The sequence below is a fragment of the Ailuropoda melanoleuca genome, chromosome 18 (genome assembly GCF_002007445.2).
Source record: "Ailuropoda melanoleuca isolate Jingjing chromosome 18, ASM200744v2, whole genome shotgun sequence".
Lineage (NCBI taxonomy): Eukaryota > Metazoa > Chordata > Mammalia > Carnivora > Ursidae > Ailuropoda > Ailuropoda melanoleuca.
This window is the reverse complement of record NC_048235.1, coordinates 4980099-5001621: the sequence shown is the minus strand read 5'-3', so window position 1 is coordinate 5001621 and position 21523 is coordinate 4980099. Positions and strand designations below refer to the sequence as shown.

The window sequence follows — 21523 nt, the reverse complement described above, 5'->3', positions numbered from 1 at the left end:
AAGTCCCACAAGTTCATTTTTGCTTTTGTTTCCCTTGCCTTGAAAGAAGTTGCTGTGACCAATGTCAAAGAGGTCACTGCCTGTATTCTCCTCCAGGATGTTGAGGGATCCCTGTCTCACATTGAGGTCTTTTATCCATTTTGCATTTATCTTTGTGTATGGTGTAAGAGAATGGTCCAGTTTCATTCTTCTTCATGCGGCTGTCCAATTTTCCCAGAACCACTTACTGAAGAGACTGTCTTTTTTTCCATTGGATCCTCTTTCCTGCTTTGTTGAAGATTAGTTGACCATAGAGTTGAGGATCAATTTCTGGAGTCTCTATTCTGTTCCATTCATCTATGTATCTGTTTGTGTGCCAGTACCATGCTGTCTTGCTGGTCACAGCCTTGTAGTATAGATTGAAGTCAGGCATGGATCCCCCAGCTTTGATTTTCTTTTTCATCATTCCTTTGGTGATTTGGGGTCTTGTCTGGTTCCATACAAATTTTAGGATTACTGTTCCAGCTCCTTGAAAAATGTCAGTGGTATTTTAATAGGGATGGCGCTGAAAGTGTAGATTGCTCTGGGCAGCGTAGACATTTTTTTTTAAGATTTTATTTATTTATTTGACAGAGAGACAGCCAGTGAGAGAGGGAACACAAGCAGGGGGAGTGGGAGAGGAAGAAGCAGGCTCACAGCAGAGGAGCCTGTTGTGGGGCTCGATCCCATAACGCCGGGATCACGCCCTGAGCCGAAGGCAGACGCTTAACCGCTGTGCCACCCAGGCGCCCCGGCATAGACATTTTAATAATATTTATTCTTCCTGATATATACTCTCATCTGATATGAATTTGCAGTTGAATCTGAGGGAGGCTGAAATGGGACAGTCATGGGAAGAATTCTGAGATGTTTTTCTTAAAGTAAAAAAAAAATTAGTTTCCAAATCAGCCTTAAAGCAGGATTTAATCTTTGGTCGTATCATCTTTGTGTATGAATAGAAAAACTTACTCAAATGTGTTAATAAAAGTCAGTAAATCAGTGGTGTAACTAGAACTTTGAATATGGAAGTCATTGTCACAGGGGTCTAGTTTATCAGAATAACTAACGTTTCCATGGATACTCAGAGCTGATATTAGCAAGGATCCAGTTCTCATTCATTCTGGGTGAAGAGACTCTTAGAGAAAAATAAACACCAGCGGTTTCTTAAAGTGTCTTCCTTTCCAATAGTAACGATGCTTTCTACTTTCCAGTGGGGGAGGGAGGGGTTGTACAGTTACCTATCTCTCTTTCCCTGAGGAGGCCTTAAACTTTGAGACAAGTTCATGCCAATGTTGCTGGTTAAGTGGCATTCCCCAGAGGCCTCTTCTAGGAGTTAAACTGTGAAGTTGTTAAAACCATGAGGAAAAATGATGGAAAAGCACCAACTGCCAAACAAAGCGGGTTCCTCTGGAGACAGCCCCAGAGTGGTCGGCGTGCACGCCCTGATGAGGCCTCTGACTCTTTGGAGATAATTGTTTTGAGGTGTTTAAACAATTATGTACTTACTTCTTGAAAACATTCATAATATTTTAATAACATAATTATCTGTAAGCTTTCTAATGAGCCCCAAGTGACCTTGGTAAAACAGGACCTTGCTTGGCAACAGTAACTTCCAAGGAGACCATTTTTAATTGCTTGGAAACTGCAAACTGATGGCATTAGCAGCTGCTGCTCGCTGTGTGTGGAACGGCTGGCTCCTCCCTGGTACAGGTCCTGGTGAGCACATGTAATGAGTACAAATTAACAGTTGCCATGATCGGGAGTCTCAGAGAAGGTAAACACCGTAGGGGTCTCCAGAATTACAGTTACCTACTCTCTGTAACAGAAGAAAGAATTCACATTCCAGAATTTCCAAATATTTGTTTGTTTGTGTTTTGTTTGTTTTTATTTATTTTTTTTATTTAAATTCAATTAGCCAATGTATAGTACACCGGTAGTTTTTGATATAATGTTCAATGCGGAATTTCAAATCTTTCTTTGTTTTGTGTTTATGTGAGCTGGAATAATCTAATGAAATACTCCAAATAGAGTGATTCAATCCCTCATTTTTTTCACCTATTTCATGAAAACAATAAACCACGCTGCTAATTCTCAATGTAGCATATACATCAGTTAAGAACACAGCTTTAAAAATTGGATTCTTTGAGTTTGAACAGCAGCCCACCCATTGTTAGATATGTGACCTTAGACAAGCTTCTTGGCAATTCTGTGGCTCAATTGCTTATTTGTAAAATGGTAGTAATAGTCCCTCTCTCGCCCTGCTGCTGTGAATATCAAGTAGGATAATACATGTGAGTCCATCTGACAGTCACGTGTAATAAGCGCTAATCATTCTCCTTCCCAAATAACAATGGGTTGTTTTCTCCAGTTCCTTATTTCAAACATTACTTTTGTGTTTATGGTTTTATTTATTTTTTAATTTATTTTTTATAAAAATTTTTTATTATGTTATGTTAGTCACCATACAGTACATCCTTAGTTTTTGATGCAGTGTTCCATGATTCATTATTTGCATGTAACACCCAGTGCACCGTGCAATACGTGCCCTCCTTAATACCCATCACCGGCCTATCCCAGTGCCCCACCCCCCTCCCCTCTGAAGCCCTCAGTTTGTTTCCCAGTGTCCATAGTCTCTCATGGAGACTTCCACCTTCTTTTTACCCCCCCTTCCTTCTTCTCTTTCTTCTCCTACCGATCTTCCACCTTCTTATGTTCCATAAATGAGTGAAACCATATAATTGTCTTTCTCTGCTTGACTTATTTCACTTAGTGTTTATGGTTTTAATACACAACTAATGAATCATGGAACACTACATCAAAATCTAATGATGTACTGTATGGTGGCTAACTTAACATGATAAAAATTTATATGTATTATACAGAAAATAAAAATGAAATTAAGAAAATCGTAATGGTCTTGACTAAGATTGTACTGGTATTTAACAGGAAATGCCCAACTTCGAACTGGAACCTGCCGGCTACAAGTCTGGCGGTGCTCCCAGCGCCCCACGGCTATTTCTATGCTCACTCACAATGGCTGTTACGGCCAATTTCTCCAGGGCTGAGAGAGTTGAAACAGGATGGAAAACTGCCTCTGGAAGAAATAAGCATTGACTATTTTGTTTCCCTTAACGTTAAACAAATTTCAAAATATAAGATCAGGTTCACAATCTGATGGCATAAACACCCCACTCCATGTCTCCCATTAAATGCAGCCACAAAACCTGAACAGAGTACAGAGAGAAGGTATTCGAACACCCTGAGAAGTAAATAGTAGCAGGCGGATTGGGGAAGAATACTGGAATTCAAAGAACTACCAAATTGGAAGTGTTTACCATTTTTTCCCTCCAGAATCTCTCAACCTGAGCTTAACACAATCAGAAACACAGAAGTAACACCGTTAGCACCATACCACAGTCAGAGAGAGCGCTAGGAGAAGCCCTCTGGCTCTGGCTTAAGGAGATGAGGGGGAATTCTTAATGTTCAGAATGAGGAATATCAAAATCTAACCTAGTCCAGATTCTTGGCAGAACAGAACCAATAGGAAGAGTATAGAGAGAGAAATTTATTTAAATCTCGGGCAGGCTGGACTCCCAGGCAGAGCTGAGGCTACAGTTCAAGCCTTAAGGCTGTCTGACCAAAGCCCCACACAGGAGCTGTTGTCACAGATCAGGTCCAGTTATTTTTTCTCTTTTCTCCATTTATCATGCCCAGTCTATTCTGTGGCAGCAGTGGGAACAGAACCCACAAGTTCTGATAGAGGGAACCTACAGTTCCATGAGAGTGGAGCAAACCCCACTGACCTTTTTTCTCTTCCAGCGGCTCCTCAAGCTGAGTGCAGTTGAGGACGTACATGGCAGACCAGGGTAATTAGAGCTCTAGGTCTCTAGTTCTAGATAGATCTAGATAGAACCAGGTATTACCAGGGAGATAAAAGAGTGATATCAAACTTCGCATGTGTGAATCTGATACAAAATAGCATAGCAAAAACTTGGAGAACTGAAGTTTCTGATGGGAGAGTCAGTGGGACTGATCTGAAGAACCTGAGGAAGCTTTGAAGATTGAACCAACATGGCCACCACAGCCCAGAGAGGGGTTCTGGAACCCGAGCCTTAAACTTCACCAGATTAATTGCCTGCTAAGGCATCTACATTTTCCATAGGATTTATTTTATTTATTATTATATTTTTTTACCCTAAGAAAGAACACTGTATATAAACTGTCTTTCTTTTTTTTTAAATTTAAATTCAATTAGCCAACATATGGTACATCATTAGTCTCAGGTGTAGAGGTCGGTAATTCATCAGTTGCATATAACAGCCAGTGTTCATTACATCACATGCCCTCCTTAATGCCCATCACCAGGTTATCCTATCTCCTCACCCACTTTTCCTCCAGCAACCCTCAATTTGTTTTATATAGTTAGTCTCTCATGGTTTTTCTCCCTCTTTGCTGACTTCCCATTCATTTTCCCTCCCTTCCCCTATGATCTACTGTGCTGTTTCCTATATTCCACATGTGAGTGAAACCATATGATATTTGTCTTTCTCTGACTGACTTATTTCTCTCAACATAATACCCTCCAGTTCCATCCATGTGAATGCAAATGGTAAATATTCATACTTTCTGATGGCTGAGTAATATTCCATTGTATACATAAACCACATCTCCTTTATCCATTCATCTGTCGATGGACATTATGCTCTTTCAACAGTTTGGCTATTGTGGACATTGTTGCTATAAACATTGGGGTGCAGGTGTCCCTTTGGATCACTACATTGTATTGGGGTAAATACCTAGTAGTAAAATTGCTGGGTCATAGGGTAGCTTTATTTTTAACTTCTTGAAGAACCTCTATACAGTTTTCCAGAGTGGCTGTACCAGCTTGCATTTCCACAAGCAGTGTAAGAGGATTCCCCTTTCTCCACATCCTCACCAACATTTGTTGTTTCCTGCCTTGTTCATTTTTGCTATTCTGACTGGTGTGAGGTGGGTGGTATCTCATTGTGGTTTTGATCTGTATTTCCCAGATGACTAGTGATGTTGAACATTCTCTCATGTCTCTGTTGGGCATTTGTACGTCTTCTTTGAAGAAATGTCTTCTCATGTCTTCAGCCAATTTCTTGACCTGATTCTTTGCTTTTTGGGTGTTGAGTTTGAGAAGTTCTTTATAGACCTTGCACACTAGCCCTTATCTATAATGTCATTTGCAAATATCTTCTCCCATTCTGTAGGTTGCCTTTTTAACTTTGTTGACTTTCTTATGCTCTTCAGAAACTTTTTATCTTGATGAAGTCCCAAAAGTTCATTTTTGCTTTTGTTTCCCTTGCCTTTAGAGATGTGTCTAGCAAGAAGTTGCTGTGACCAAGGTCAGAGAGGTTGCTTCCTGTGTTCTCCATTAGAATTTTGATGGATTCCTGTCTCATATTTTCAGGTCTTTCGTCCATTTTGAGTTTATCTCTGTGTATGGTGTAAGAAAATGGTCCAGTTTCATTCTTCTACATGTGACTGTCTAATTTTCCCAGAACCATTATTGAAGACACTGTCTTTTTCCATTGGATCCTCTTTCCTGCTTTGTCGAAGAGTAGTTGACCATAGAGTTGAGGGTCCATTTCTGGGTTTTCTATTCTGTTCCATTGATCTATGTGTCCATTTTTGTGCCAGTACCGTACTGTCTTGATGATCACAAGAATAGAACTTGAAGTCAGGCATTATGATGCCACCAATTTTGGTTTTCTTTTTCAACATTCTTTTGATGATTGAGGCTTTTCTGGTACCGTACAAATTTTAAGATTTTTTGTTCCAGCTCTGTGAAATATATCAATGGTATTTTGATAGGGATTGCATTTAATGTGTAGATTGCTCTAGGTAGCAGAGACATTTTAACAATATTTATTCTTCCAATACATGAGCATGGAATGTTTTTCCATTTCTTTGTGTCTTCTTCAATTTCTTTCATAAGTTTCTGTAGTTTCTCGAGTATAGGTCCTTTACATCTTTGGTGAGCTTTATTCTTAGGTATCTTATGGTTTTTGGTGCTATTGTAAATGGAATCAACTCCTTAATTTCTCTTTCTTCTGTCTCATTCTTGGTGTATAGAAATGCAGCTGATTTCTGTGCCTTTTTTTTAAATCCTGCCACGTTGCTGAATTGCTGTATGAGTTCTAGTGATTTGGGGTTGGAGTCTTTTCGGTTTTCTGCATAAAGTATCCGTCATCTGCAAAGAGAGTTTGACTTCTTGCTTGCTGATTTGAATGCCTTTTATTTCTTTTTGTCGTCTGACTGCTGAGACTAGGACCTCTAGCACTATGTTGAACAAAAGTGGTGAGAGTGGGCATCCCTGTCATGTTCCTGACCTTAGGGGAAAAGCTCTCAGTTTTTCCCCATTGAGAATGATATTCGCTGTGGGCTTTTTGTAGATGGATTTTATGATATTGAGGTATAGACCCTCTATCCCTACACTGTGGAGAGTTTTAACCAGGAAATGATGCTGTATTTTGTCAAATGTTTTTTTCTGTATCAATTGAGAAGATTGTATGGTTCTTGTCCTTTCTTTTATTAATGTCATGTATCACCTTGATTGAGTTAAGAATGTTGAACCAACCTTGCAGCCCAGGATTAATCCCACTAGGCCGTGGTAAATAAACCTTTCAATGTACCATTGGATCCTCTTGGCTAGGATCTTGTTGAGTATTTTGGCATCCATGTTCATTAGAGATATTGGTCTGTAATTCTCATTTTTGATGGGATCTTTGTCTGGTTTGGGATCAAGGTAATGCTGGTCTCATAGAAGGAGTTTGGAAGTTTTCCTTCTGTTTCTGTTTTTTGAAACAGCTTCAGTAGAATAAGTATGATTTCTTCTTGAAATGTTTGGTAGAATTCCCCGTGAAGCCATCTGTCTCTGGACTCTTGTTTGTTGGGAGATTTTTTATTACCGTTTCAATTTCATTGCTTATTATTGGTCTGTTCAGATTTTCTATTTCTTCTTGTTTCAGTTTTGGTACTTTATAGTTTCTCAGGAATGCATCCCTTTCTTCCAGATTGCACAATTCTTTGGCATATATTTGCTCATAATATGTTCTTAAAATTGTTTGTATATCCTTGGTGTTGGTCGTGATCTCTCCCCTTTCGTTCATGATTTAATATTAATTTGGTTCCTTTCTCTCTTCTGTTTGATAAGTCTGGCTAGGGGTTTATTGATCTTACTAATTCTTTCAAAGAACCAGCTTCTAGTTTCATTGATCTGTTCTATTATTCTAATTTCTATTTCATTGATTTCTGCTCGATTCTTTATCATTTCTCTTCTTCTGTTTGATTTAGGCTTTATTTGCTGTTCTTTCTCCAGGTCCTTTAGGTGTAAGGTTAGTTTGTGTATTTGAGACTTTTCTAATTTTCTGAGAGAGACTTGTATTGCTATGTACTTCCCTCTTAGGACAGCCTTTGCTTCTTAATTAATTGATATAATTGGCTGCTCCTAAATTAGGGGCATAAATTTTTTTTTAAAGATTTTATTTATTTATTCAACAGAGATAGAGACAGCCAGCGAGAGAGGGAACACAAGCAGGGGGAGTGGGAGAGGAAGAAGCAGGCTCATAGCAGAAGAGCCTGATGTGGGGCTCGATCCCAGAATGCCGGGATCACGCCCTGAGCCGAAGGCAGATGCTTAACCGCTGTGCCACCCAGGCGCCCCGGGGGGGCATAAATTTTTATAATTATTAGATCTTCTTGTTGGTTAGACCCTTTAGTATGCTATAGTGTTTCTCTTCATCCCCTATTACAGTCTTTCGTTTAGAATCTAATTTGTCCGGGGCGCCTGGGTGGCTCAGTCATTAAGCATCTGCCTTCATCTCAGGGTGTGATCCCAGCATTCTGGGATTGAGCCCCACATCAGGTTCCTCCATTGGAAGCCTGTTTCTTTCTCTCCCATTCCCCCTGCTTGTGTTCCATCTCTCGCTGGCTGTCTCTATCTTTGTCAAATAAATAAATAAAATCTTTTTTAAAAAATAGAATCTAATTCATCTGATATTAGGACTGCTACCCAAGCTTTCTTTTGTGGTCCATTAGCATGATAAATGGTTCTCCACCCCCACACTTTCACTCTGGAGGTGTCCTTAAGTCTAAAGTGAGTCTCTTCAAGGCAAGAAACAATTGTTGGAGAGGATGTGGAGAAAGGGGATCCCTCCTACATTGTTGGTGGGAATGCAAGTTGGTACAGCCACTCTGGAACAAACAGTGTGGAGGTCCCTTAAAAAGTTAAAAATTGAACTACCCTATGACCCAGCCATTGCACTACTGGGTGNTTGATTGGAGCATTTAGCCCATTTACAGTCAGAGTAACTATTGAAAAATATGAATTTAGTGCCATTGTATTACCTGTAAAGTCCCTGTTTCTGTAGATTGCCTCTGTTTCTTTCTGGTCTATGTTACTTTTGGTCTCTCTCTTCACTCACAAGAGCCCTCTTAATATTTCTTGCAGGGCTGTTTTAATGATCACATATTCTTTCAGTTTCTGTCTGCCTGGAAGCTCTTTATCTCTCCTTCCATTCTGAATGGCAGCCTTGCTGGATCAAGTATTCTTGGCTGAATGTTTTTCTCATTTAGTATCCTGAATATATCATGTCAATCCTTTCACCTGCCAGTCTCTGTGGCTAGTTCTGATGCCAGTCTAATATTCCTAACCTGGTAGGTTAGGAACCTCTTGTCTTGAGCTGCTTTCAGGATTTTCTTCTTATCTCTGAAATTTGCAAGCTTCACTACTATGTGTTGAGGTGTTGATCTATTTTTATTGATTTTGGGAGGGGGTCCTCTCTACCTCTTGAACATGAATGCCTGTTTCCTTCCCAGATTAGGAAAATTCTAACCTATAATTTGCTCAAATATACCTTCTGTCCTTCTCTCTCTCTTTCTTCTCCCTCAGGGACTCCAATAATTCTAATATTGTTACATTTTATGGCATTGCTGATTTCTTGAAGCTTCCCCTTATGATCCATTAGTTGTTTTTTCTCTCTTTTCCTTAGCTTCCTTCCTTTCCATCAACTTGTCTTCTGTGTCACCTACTCTCTTTTCTGCCTCATTTACCCTAGCTTTTAGAGCATCCAATTTAGACTGCACCTCAGTTAGAGTATTTTTAATTTGGCCTGATTAGATTTCATTTCTGCACAGAGAGATTCTCTAGTGTCATTAATGCGTTCTTCAAGCACAGGTAGTAACTTTATAATTGTTATCCTGTATTCCAGCTCCCACATTTTACTTATATCCATATCAATTAGATCTGTGGCAGAGAATATTAATCTGGTTTTCTTTTGTTGTGAATTCCTTCTTCTTGTCATTTTGCTCAAAAAAGAATAGATGAATGAGAGAACAAAATAAAAAATATCAACCACAACCCAAGCAAAATACACACTAGACAAATACTAAGAGATCAGAAACTAACAAACAAACAAAGGTGGGATGGAAAGAGAGACTATAATCTCCCAGGTGGACAAAACAGGGTGATCCACTTGGTCCTGGGTGTATTTTTGTTTGTTTGTTAGAAGGCACTAAATCTCAAAATTGTAAAGAAAGAAAAGCTTACATACATACAAAAAATAAAATTGAATACAGTGAAAGGAAGCCAAAAAGGAATATATCTATCAATCTAAATATAAGGAATGAAAGTTTAAAAAAAAGAGTTAAAAACAAAGAGTTAATAAAATAAAAAACAGTTGAAAAGAAAAAAAAAGAAAAGGAAAATTTTCAACTGGAAAATAAATGAACCATGAGAAAAAAACTGGAATTCTATATTTTTTTTCTCCTATCCCTTGAATTTTGTAGTCCTGTGTTCTCTGTAAACTTGGTGTTCCCCTGCTGTTTCAGTTGGTCTTCTGGGGGAGGAGCCTGCAGCACTGATTCTCATGTGTCTTTGCCTGGATGGGATGGCACCACTCCTAGTCAGGGAGCCGGGCTCAGTGTGAGCTGCTACTGGTTGCTCCCTGCAGGCCTTCTCCACCTCTATAGAGGATGAAAACAAAAATGGCTGTGCCCTGATCTCGAGCCCCAGAGCTGAGAGACTGTGGGCCCCTCTTTTCAGCAAACCCTCAGGGACAAGTGGTCTTTACTTTTATGTGTACCAAACTCGCAAACTCCTATGGTACACACCTGCACTAATCCTCCCAGGGGAAAGCAGAGGGTCCCTGCATATCTGTTCTTTGCAGGGCCCCCATGCTGACAGCTGTCACTGGATCGTGCTCTGGTTCCTGGTTTATGGCGTACCAAGCTAAGAGCTCCTTCCCAGGCTTGCTCACCCTCACTATTTTACCTGCTCCAATGCCTGGGAACTGTGCTGGCTCAGGCACCCCATTCTTTCCGTGACCCTGGGGATCCTGAGGCCACACTGTCTCACCTAAGAGTCTGCCCCACTTTGCCACCTGAGTACCTTTCAGGCAGGGACTTCTCTCACTGGAGCAGATTTATGAGTTCTGATATTGCATTCCAGGGCTATATCACTTTCTGGTAGCTGGCTTATGGAGGCTCCCTCCTCTGCTGATTATCTTCTGATATATCCCCTCAGATTCATTTCTCCACACCTTTTACCTTGCAAGAAGTGGTCTTTTTTCTACTTGTAGAATTCCAGCAATTCTTTTCTGACATCTCAGGTTGAATTCATAGGTGTTCATCATGATTTGAGAGTTACCTATCTAAATTCAGGGAACCAGATGAAACAAGGTCCCCTATTCTTCCACCATCTTGCCTCCCTTCACTCCATAGGATTTAAACAAGACCCAGAGACTTGTAATATTCAAAACAATTGGAAGATAATCCAAAATTATTCAGTATACACAGAACAACAAATCTTCAACTTCTAGGAAAACACAATCAACAGATGCCAATACTGAGAAGACATAGATGCAAGGTTATATGACAAAGAATTTAAGGCAGATATAAAAATGCTTAAATAGCCATTGAAAACACTCATAAAATATATGGAGTAATAGAAAGTCTCAGCAAAAAAAAAAAAGAAAATATAAAGAACAGTAAATGGGAATTTTAGAACTGAACTAGAGTCATCAAAATAAATAACAGCTGGATGGTCTCAGTGGCAGGATGGAGATGGCAAAGCAGAGGTAGTGGACTTCAATTTGGGCTAGCAAAAATTATTCGACCTGAGCAAAAGACAGAAAATATTTGGAAACAATTAACAAAACATGGGGAATCTATGAGACAATAACAAAAGACTGGCATTTCTGACACCAGAGTCCTGGTAGGAAAGAAAGAGAAGTGTGTAATATTTAAAAAAATATATTGGAAGAAATAATGAAAAACTTCCTAAGTTTGGTAAAAGCCGTAAGATATATATTAGATATAAAAGATAACAGATTCAAGAAGCTGAGACAACTCCAAATAATATTAATCCTCCCAAAACAATCCACAACCAGAGAAAATAATGAAAATTAAATAGGAAATATGGAAAGCAGCCAGACAAAAACAACAAATCAACTATAGACCCATGATCTGAATTACTGCAGATTGCTCATTGGAAACTATGGAGGCCAGAAAGAAGGGGAACATTTATACAGTGCTTAAAAAAGGAAAAAAAGGCACAATTTTATGTCCAGTGAAACTATCCTTAAGGAATGATGTCAGATAAAAATATTCTCTGATGAGTGAAAGCTAAGAGAAGTGGTATCCGGAAGAACTTCACTGAAAGAATTGTTAAAGGAAGTTCTTCAGATACAAGGAAAACAGTACCAGAGGAACATTGTAAAACCAGAAGGGAAGCAAGGGAACAAAAATAGTAAACATCTATGTAATAGTAGTAGATTATCTTTCTTCTATTAAGTTTAAAGAATTCTCTTGATCAAGGAGAGAGTTGAGGGGTGCCTGGGTAGCGCAGTCGTTAAGCGTCTGCCTTTGGCTCAGGGCATGATCCTGGCGTTCCGGGATCGAGTCCCCCATCGGGCTCCTCGGCTGGGAGCCTGCTTCTTCCTCTCCCTCTCCCCTGCTGTGTTCCCTCTCTCGCTGGCTGTCTCTCTGTCACATAAATAAATAAAAAAGAAATCTAAAAAAAAAAAAAGGAGAGAGTTGAGGGAAATTAATAAATACTTTAATTAAATCAAAATCAAAATATAATGGTAAGATGTGTGAAATGCAGCTCAAGTAGTGCTTCAACAGTCATATTAGAAAATGAGAAAATGCTCAAATTAACAGCAAGTTTCAACCTTAAGAAAACAGAAAAAGAATAGGAAAGGAATCCAAATCACGTCGATGAATGAAAATAATAAAGAACAGTAATCAATGAAATTGAAAACAGAGAAACAATACAGAAAAATCAAGGAAACCAAACATTAGTTCTTTGANTAGAAAAATCAAGGAAACGAAACATTAGTTCTTTGAAAATAATTAATGAAGAAATAAGCCTCTAGCAATATTGACAAAGAAAACTAAAGGGAAGATAGAGCTTAGAAATATCAAGAACAAAATATCAGAAGTGAAAGATGTCAGCTCTCACCATTTTTATTGAACAGTTTACTGAAGGTTTTGGGCAAAAAAGCAAAGAAAAAAAAAAGGTTGATAAGGAAGGAGCAAAACTGTTTATTTTGAAACATAATGTTGCCATAAAAATGCCTTCAGAATCAGCCAAAACAAAGCAAAACTTACTTGAAAGGCACTAGTAAGAAAAATTAACAAGAGAACACCAAAGAAGTTGCTAAGGTCGTACAGACAGACTGTATTTGGAGCTGATGTCTTTGAGAGATCAGACTTGCACTGAGATTCTAAAAACTCTGACACTGGTAAATCTTCACAAGAAGGACATGTGGAGGGAGCTATATAAAAGCTTATGTCAGATGTCTTCACTGAAGGGTGTCAGGAATTGTAGTATTTCTTAATTTTATGTCGAAAGATACACATTTTCCATTTCTAAGAGGGGAGGTTTAAAAAAAATCTAACCAGATTTCATCTTAAAACTGGACACTTGGTGAGATAATACATAAATTCAATGATTCCCTTCTTCTAGATCCCAAACCTTACCCTGTAGATAAGGAGTAGACTATGGGCTTACTTCAATGGATATATGAGCTTGCTCAGGCAAAGAACCTAAATAGTTGGCTGACTAATATAGTTTGCATATTTGTACTGTCATCATTTTTTAAAAGATTTTATTTATTAATTTGACACAGAGAGACAGTGAGAGAAGGAACTCAAGCAAGGGGAATGTGAGAGGGAGAAGCAGGCTTCCCAGTGAGCAGGGAGCCCAATGTGGGGCTAAATTCCAGGACCCTGGGATCATGACCTGAGCCGAAGGCAGATGCTTAACGGCTGAGCCACCCAGGCGCCTCTGTACTGTTATCTTTTAAATGTATGTTGTTGTGGCTAGTACAAAATTAATTCCTTAAAATGTGTTACAGAACTTCTCAAACTCAATACACGTGAAACAAATAATCAAATCAATAAATGGGCAGAAGATATGAATAGACACTTTTCCAATGAAGACATACAAATGCCTAACAGACACATGAAAAAATGTTCAAAATCATTACCCATCATGGAAATTCAAATCAAAACCACCTTGAGATACCATCTTACACCAGTTAGAATGGCAAAAATGGACAAGGCAAGAAACAACAAATGTTGGAGAGGATGTGGAGAAAGGGGATCCCTCTTACATTGTTGGTGGGAATGCACATTGGTACAGCCACTTTGGAAAACAATGTGGAGGTCCCTTAAAAAGTTAAAAATTGAGCTACCCTATGACCCAGCCATTGCACTACTGGGTATTTACCCCAAAGATACAGACGTAGTGAAGAGAAGGGCCATATGCACCCCAATGTTCATAGCAGCATTGTCCACAATAGCTAAATCATGGAAGGAGCCGAGATGCCCTTCAACAGATGACTGGATTAAGATAAGCTGTGGTCCATATATACAATGGAATATTACTCAGCTATCAGAAAGAACGATTATGCAACATTTGCAGCAACATGGACAGAACTGGAGGAGATAATGCTAAGTGAAATAAGTCAAGCAAAGAAAGACAATTATCATATGGTTTCACTCATTTATGGAATATGAGGAATAGGAAGATCGGTAGGAGAAGGAAGGGAAGAATGAAGGGGGTGTAAACAGAAGGGGGAATGAACCATGAGAGACTATGGACTCTGGGAAACAAACTGAGGGCTTCAGAGGGGAGGGGGGTGGGGTATTGGGATAGGCTGGTGGTGGGTATTAAGGAGGGCACATATTGCATGGTGCACTGGGTGTTATATGCAAGTAACAAATCATGGAACAATGCATCAAGAACTGGGGATGTACTGTATGGTGACTAATATAACAAAATAAATATTATTTAAAAAAATATGTTACTGAAAGAAAAGAAAAATTAACAGGATTTTAGTAGGTAATATTATTATGCAAATTCGTTTGTGTTTCTCTATTTCAATACACTAGCAACAAACAACCAGAAAATCAAATTTAAAGAAGAGAACCATATGCGAAAGCATAGAAACAAGCCAGAAAATCTTTTACCAAATTTCACCAAAAAGACATGAAGGACCTCTACACTGAAGACTATAGAAGAGTGCTGAACAATTTAAAAAGCACAAGTAAATGGAGAGATAAAACATGCTAATCTGGATCATGTAATCCAAACTGGGATGTTGCCCCCAAGGGGGTGAAAATTGGTTCTTGGGGTAAAAAGAATTATTCAATGTTATGATGACTTGTGTCCCTCCAAAGGTCACAGACCGTACATACTTGCAAGTGTATCTGAGATATTAACATTTCATGGCAGTGGGATGATTAGGGGGAAAATATGAACAAGTTTCCTTGGAGGGACAATTGTAAAAGATTGGGAAACACTGGTTTACATAAACCCTCTCCAAATTGATCTATACTTTCAATGCATATAAAAACTCCAGCAGGCTTTCCAGTAGAAATTGATAAATTCGTTTTAAAATTTATCTGTAAATACAAAGGTACTTAGATAACTAAAGCATTCTTGAATAAAAAATAAATTTGAGTATTTATTTTTTTAAGATTTTATTTTTTTATTTGACAGAGAGAGACAGTGAGAGAGGGAACACAAGCAAGTGGAGTATGAAAGGGNTGTTTTAAAATTTATCTGTAAATACAAAGGTACTTAGATAACTAAAACATTCTTGAATAAAAAATAAATTTGAGTATTTATTTTTTTTAAAGATTTTATTTTTTTATTTGACAGAGAGAGACAGTGAGAGAGGGAACACAAGCAAGTGGAGTATGAAAGGGAGAAGCAGGCTTCCCACCGAGCAGGGAGCCCAATAAGGGGCTGGATCCCAGGACCCTGGGGTCGTGACCTGAGCCGAAGGCAGACACTTAACGGCTGAGCCACCCAGGTGCCCCTAAATCTGAGTATTTAATGTACTTCATGACTTCCTATAGAGCTATAGTAAGCCTGACACCGTGGGGTTAGTAGATGAGTAGATCATGGAGCCAAAAATGTAATAAAAACCTGTAAGAGAGAAAGAGTGGAAGTCAGCTTGAAATGATGGAGCAAAAAGCAGCCTTGCCCTTATTCATGCCAGAGGGCAGACACAGATAAAGCAGCTGCAGAGTCAACAGGCCACACAATAGCACTTTGAGGGACTGATGCTTTCTTCACGGTCGCACCCTTAGATTTACTACACCCATCTACGACTCAGGGTGCCTAATTACTAATCTGGTCTGGCCACAGGATAGCACCTAGTCTCCTGTTAATCCCTGCTTCTCCCAAGCCCTCCTCAACAACAGTACCCAATTTAGAACTGGGCCTGGCTTCCCACAGACCTGTCTCAGAGTTCTTCAGATGGAAACCAACCCTTATGGAGGATGCTTGCTTCCTTCCTGTTGTCAAGTGTAATGCACACTGTTAGTGCCCTCCCTTGTTGCAAATCAGTAAATCTGATTCTTTTCAGAACACAGGTTACACCTGGCCATCTAAGCTCAAACAGAACATAAAACATCTACATAGAGCAAAATATATATGGCCAAGTAATTTTGACCAAATTGTCTAGATAATACAAAGTGGAAAGGATAGTCTTTTCAACAAGGTGTGCTGTAAAAACACAACAAAACACAGCTATCTTTTCAGGAAAAAAAAAAATAAGCCTCAACATTACATCAAAAATTAATTTGAGTTGGATCATAGACCTAAATATAAAAGCTACAGGAAAGTACCTTCGCAGTTCTACAGCAGGCAAAGATTTCTTAGGGCACAAAAACCAGAAGAACTAACAATCAAGGGGGGAAATATAGTGACCATTTGTTCTTTTTTTTTAGATAACACTTCTTATAACTGCCTACTCTGACTCTTGTAACCCTAATGCTTTAACAGGGTGCCGAGAGACCCCCCCCCAAAAAAAGTTGATTCCAAATGCCTCCTGAGGCTTATTTCATGCCACAGTTGAAAATGGGGGGCGCCTGGGTGGCACAGCGGTTAAGCGTCTGCCTTCGGCTCAGGGCGTATTCCCGGCGTTATGGGATCGAGCCCCACATCAGGCTCTTCCGCTATGAGCCTGCTTCTTCCTCTCCCACTCCCCCTGCTTGTGTTCCCNCAAAAAAAGTTGATTCCAAATGCCTCCTGAGGCTTATTTCATGCCACAGTTGAAAATGGAAGGAGGAGGAATACTCAGCCAGGAGAGAGAAGGAATTCCTGCTGTTTGCAAATAACATATTTTTTAAAAAGTCAAACTAATAAAAACAGAGAGTGGAAAAGTGGTTTCCAGGGGTGGAGGGGAATGGGCAGTAAAAGGAAGAGGGAGAGGTTAGTATAAGGGTATAAACGTTCNTCTTTAAAAAAAAAATGGAAGGAGGAGGAATACTCAGCCAGGAGAGAGAAGGAATTCCCGCTCTTTGCAAATAACATATTTTTTAAAATGTCAAACTAATAAAAACAGAGAGTGGAAAAGTGGTTTCCAGGGGTGGAGGGGAATGGGCAGTAAAAGGAAGAGGGAGAGGTTAGTATAAGGGTATAAACGTTCAGCTCTAAGATGAAAGAGGTCTGAGGATCTAATGCAAAACATGATGGCTATCTAGAGGTGAGAGCACAGTATTGTATAATTAAAATTTGCTAAGAGAGCAGAACTTAAATGTTTTCATCAAGGAAAAAAAGATAAATATGAGAGGTGATGGGTGTGTTAATTAACAGGCTGGGAGGGGTCCTTTCACAGTATATACTTGTATCAAATCACCATGATGTACATTTTAAATATCTTACAGTTTTATATGCCAATTATACTTCAATAAAGGTGAATTTAAGAAAGAAAAAAATATATATAATGACCAATTGGAATTCCTCAAAAGTAAACATTTTTGCTTTTTCAAAAGACACTATAAAGGAAAACGGAAAGGAATGTCACAGGATGTAGTAACTGTGGGAAGAATTATTTAGAGTTTCTAAAGGAGATCGGGTGATAAGACAGGCAGTTCCTAGAAGACTGAATGCACTGAGGACAGATCATTGTTGTCGGGTGGAAGCCTCTGAAAGGGCAGATGTCTGTGCACCGCATCGCCCGTGGGAGAGTTAACTCAGAAGTGAGATGCAGGCGACAGGTGTGGGTGAGGCACTGTGGCAGAACACAAAGATGGGAACCATTGCCAGCTAGGGAGGCATGAGCAGCTTGGAGGAGGAGGAGGAAGAGGAGAAACTACTTCTGGCAAAACTGGGAAGAAAGGAACTAGACGCTGGCCCCTCCATCATGAGCCCCTCTCTCTGCCCTACATTGCAAGGCACTTCTTTGCATCTCTAAGCCTCCTTCTTATCTTTCACATTTTCTCTCCCTTTCCTGTATTTCTTTCTTTCTTGGACCACTTTGCTTGCTCACTTCTCTTGTCTACACTCCTGTTCCTTACGTGGTAATAACATAGGAAAAGCAGGTTAGTATCTTTGTTTTTAATATATGTGATTCCTACTCTCTTTTCTAACTATAGTTACTATGCAACAAAGAGTTTCTATTCCCCCCCTCCAAACAATCTGTAGTTACTTTCTGTACATTTTTCTCCAATTCTGTGGTCTAATTTTTTTCAGCAAAAGCTTTATTTTTGTATCTTATTTTTTATTATGTTCAGTTAGCCAACATATAAAAGTGGCTGTACCAGCTTGCATTCCTGCCAGCAGTGTAAGAGGGTTCCCCTTTCTCTTCATCATCACCAACACTTTTTGTTTCCTGTCTTGTTAATTTTGGTTACTCTAACCGGCGTCAGACGGTATCTCCGTGTGGTTTTGATCTGAATTCCCCTGATGGCTAGTGCTGTGGAGCATCTTTTCATGTGTCTGTTGACCATTCGTGTCTCTTCTTTGGAGAATTGTCTGTTCACGTATTCTGCCCATTTCTCGACTAGATTCTTTGTGTTTTCGGCATTGAGTGTGAGAAGTTCTTTATACATCTTGGATACCAGCCCGTTATCTGTAGTGTCATTTGCAAATATCTTCTCCCATTCTGTGGATTGCCTCTTAGCTTTTTTGACTGTTTCCTTTGCTGTGTAGAAGCTTTTTATCCCGATGAAGTCCCAAAAGTTCATTTTTGCTTTTGGTTCTCTTGTCTTTAGAGACGTGTCTTGAAAGAAGTTATTGTGGCTGATGTCATAGAAGTTGCTGCCTGTGTTCTCCTCTAGGAGTTTGATGGATTCCTGTCTCACATTGAGGTCTTTCTTCATTTTGAGTTTATCTTTGTTTTAGATAAATGTTTCCTGAATTCTAAGTTCCCTATAAAATAGTAACTTGCCATGTGGGCCTATTTCTAGAAACTTTCTTTTAGGATATTCCATTTTTTGGACACAGTAAGGAATATAAGCTAGGATTGAGAAACTATGACTATCTTCCTTCCAACATGAAGATAAATTGTCATTGACCCAAGCAACTGGGGAAAAAAACCAAACTTAATTGCCAGCAGAACCAGAGATAAAACATCATTTCATCATGATTCACATAACTCTGTCAAAAGCAGTGTAATGTGAACTCAGTGCATTGATTATGATGCTTTATTAAGAAGAACCTAATAAAGAAAGAAAAGCCAAATGCATGACTTAAGTCATAAGAAGTGGAATATAATAAACATATATGAGGAGGATTAGGATAAAGGCTTTCACATTCCTCAACACATAAGTGGTAATACACAAAGGAAGGAAAGTACTAGAAGGTGATGTCCACCAAGCACATATTGCATGAAAGAGTGGCACCATATTTTGAATGAAGGATTCAGGAATGGACAGTATCACTAAGAAGAAAACATCTAAAAACAGCAACATCCACATCTCGTGCACAGGATTAACTAAACTAAATCTCAAGAATATGTACCCTTAGAACTGAGCGCGTCGACTGTTCACTATCTGTCCCAACACTGCAATCAACTTGTAAGTTGAGTGTCACTGCCAACAGCTGGCTAGTGAAAAGTTAATTTCTGCTATAAGAATATTGGTTACAGATGAGTGAAAGTTACATATCAAAAGAGGGAATTGGTGGCTGCCACCTTCTCCCCATGGCCTTCACAGCCCCTTTGATGTCCTTATTCCTCAGTGTGTAAATTACAGGGTTTAGCATGGGGGTAACAACACTGTACAATACAGAGATTAGTCTGTATTTCTCCAGTGAGTAAGATGAGATGGGCCGCATGTACGTGAAGATGGCGCTGCCATAGTAGAGAAGGACAATGACCAGGTGTGAGGCACAGGTCGAAAAGGTCTTTTGCCTCCCCTCTGAGGACCGGATTCTCAAGATGGTAGAGATAATAGACAGGTAGGAAACGACGATGCCCAAGAAAGGAGCCCACCCAATGAAGACCCCAATGGAGAGCAATGCCAACTCATTGACCGAAGTGTCCCCACAAGACAACAGCAGCAAAGGGGGAATGTCACAGAAGAAATACTGAATCTGGTTGTTGCCACAGAAGGGCAGGCGGAAGGTCAGTGCTGTGTGCACCACTGAGTTGAGGAAACCCCCAGTCCAGCACGAGGCAGCTAACCGGCCATACAGGGCCCTGTTCATAATCACTGAGTACCTGAGGGGTTTGCAGATTGCAATGTAACGGTCATATGCCATGGCTGCCAGGAGGAGACACTCTGATCCTACAAAGAAAATGAATGCAAAGAGTTGAGCCACACATCCGTCATAGGAAATGCTCTTCTTCTCTGACAGGAGATGCGCCATCATCTGGGGGACGTTGGTGGTGGTGTAGCAGATGTCAAGAAAGGCCAAATTCCTCAGAAAATGGTACATGGGAGTATGTAGATGGGGATCAGCCATGGTCACCAAGATAATGAAGAGATTTCCTCCCAGAGTACAGATATAGGTCATAAGGAATACTGTGAAGAGTAGAACTTGAAAATCATTTAGGTTGGCGAATCCCAAGATGATGAATTCAGATAGAGCTGTTTGATTCTTTCCTTCCATGATGTTGCCTGCTTTCCTTTTGGGGATAGGGCAAAGAGAAATCCAGATTACCATAATCCTATGGTGCAATAGCAATGGTCTGCAAAACAAGGGAACAAGTGTTACAGAGGACAGTCGTTACCGTCCACCATCAGATTCCAACCCAGAAGGGCAGCATCCTCCAGAGCTCATACCTAACCGCCAAACACAGACATAAGTGTATCCAGTGTTTCACTTGTAAATAAAATCTCAAACATACACAATACAGACAGGATTTAATTAGAGAAAATCACAAGAGGGCACACTACATCCTACTAGTTCCGTGTTAATAATGACTGGGTCAGTTCCACCTGCATCGTCCTGGTGACATGTGAACATGAGTTGCAGAACACAGACTGTGCAAGAATCTCTGAGCAAAAAATCCTTAGTATCTCCACCAATGAAAGAAAACCTCTACTAATGATTTGGTGTACATCCTTCTAATCAATTTTCCCAGCATAAATATTTAAAAGAAGGCTCAGAAAGTACACATTCTAACCTGTTTTTTCCTCAAGCACCATGTGATAATTTCTCGTGGCCGTAAGTATTCTCCTAGAACATGATATTTGGGTTATGTACAGACTTCATATGAATACAGCAAACTTTTCATATATCCCTTATTAATGGATATTTGTATTGTTTTCTTTAATCTGTTATGACAAGCTTCAGTAATAAGCATACTGAATTAGAAACTCTGAATTTGGAGTTAGGTTACTTGTATTTTAATAAACTTTTCAAGACAGTCATCCCAATGAATTAGAGACCCAATGCTCTGGAAGCCTGAAAAGCCATTTGGCTAATGCAGGATTCAGTGTCTGTGTGGGCAGTCACCATGGGTGCCGTGTGGAGGAGGACTCACAATTTCAGAGCACTTTCTAGCCAGATTCTCACTAACTCCTTTCCGTTTCAGAAGTCCCTGAGATGAGGAATTGAGTGATGTCGCCATTCCAATTTCTAGTGGAAAACACTGAGTCTCGGTGAAATAAACGTTTAACAGAGTTATGTAGCTACTGGGTGAAAAAAAAAGATAGTTTTATCTCTCCCAAACTAATAGACTTTCAACTGGGTGTCTAAAAATTTAGTTTTCCTTAACTGATGGCAACAGAA

General features: G+C 39.5%; 1 protein-coding gene across 1 annotated transcript; it reads right to left on the bottom strand.

The window, feature by feature from the left end:
- Positions 1 to 19444: 19444 nt before the first annotated feature.
- Positions 19445 to 20398, bottom strand: LOC100470814 (olfactory receptor 5V1). Its single transcript, XM_011237515.3, has one exon. The coding sequence runs from the start codon at positions 20396 to 20398 to the stop codon at positions 19445 to 19447; it is 954 nt and encodes a 317-aa protein (XP_011235817.3).
- Between the last annotated feature and the right edge of the window lie 1125 nt (positions 20399 to 21523).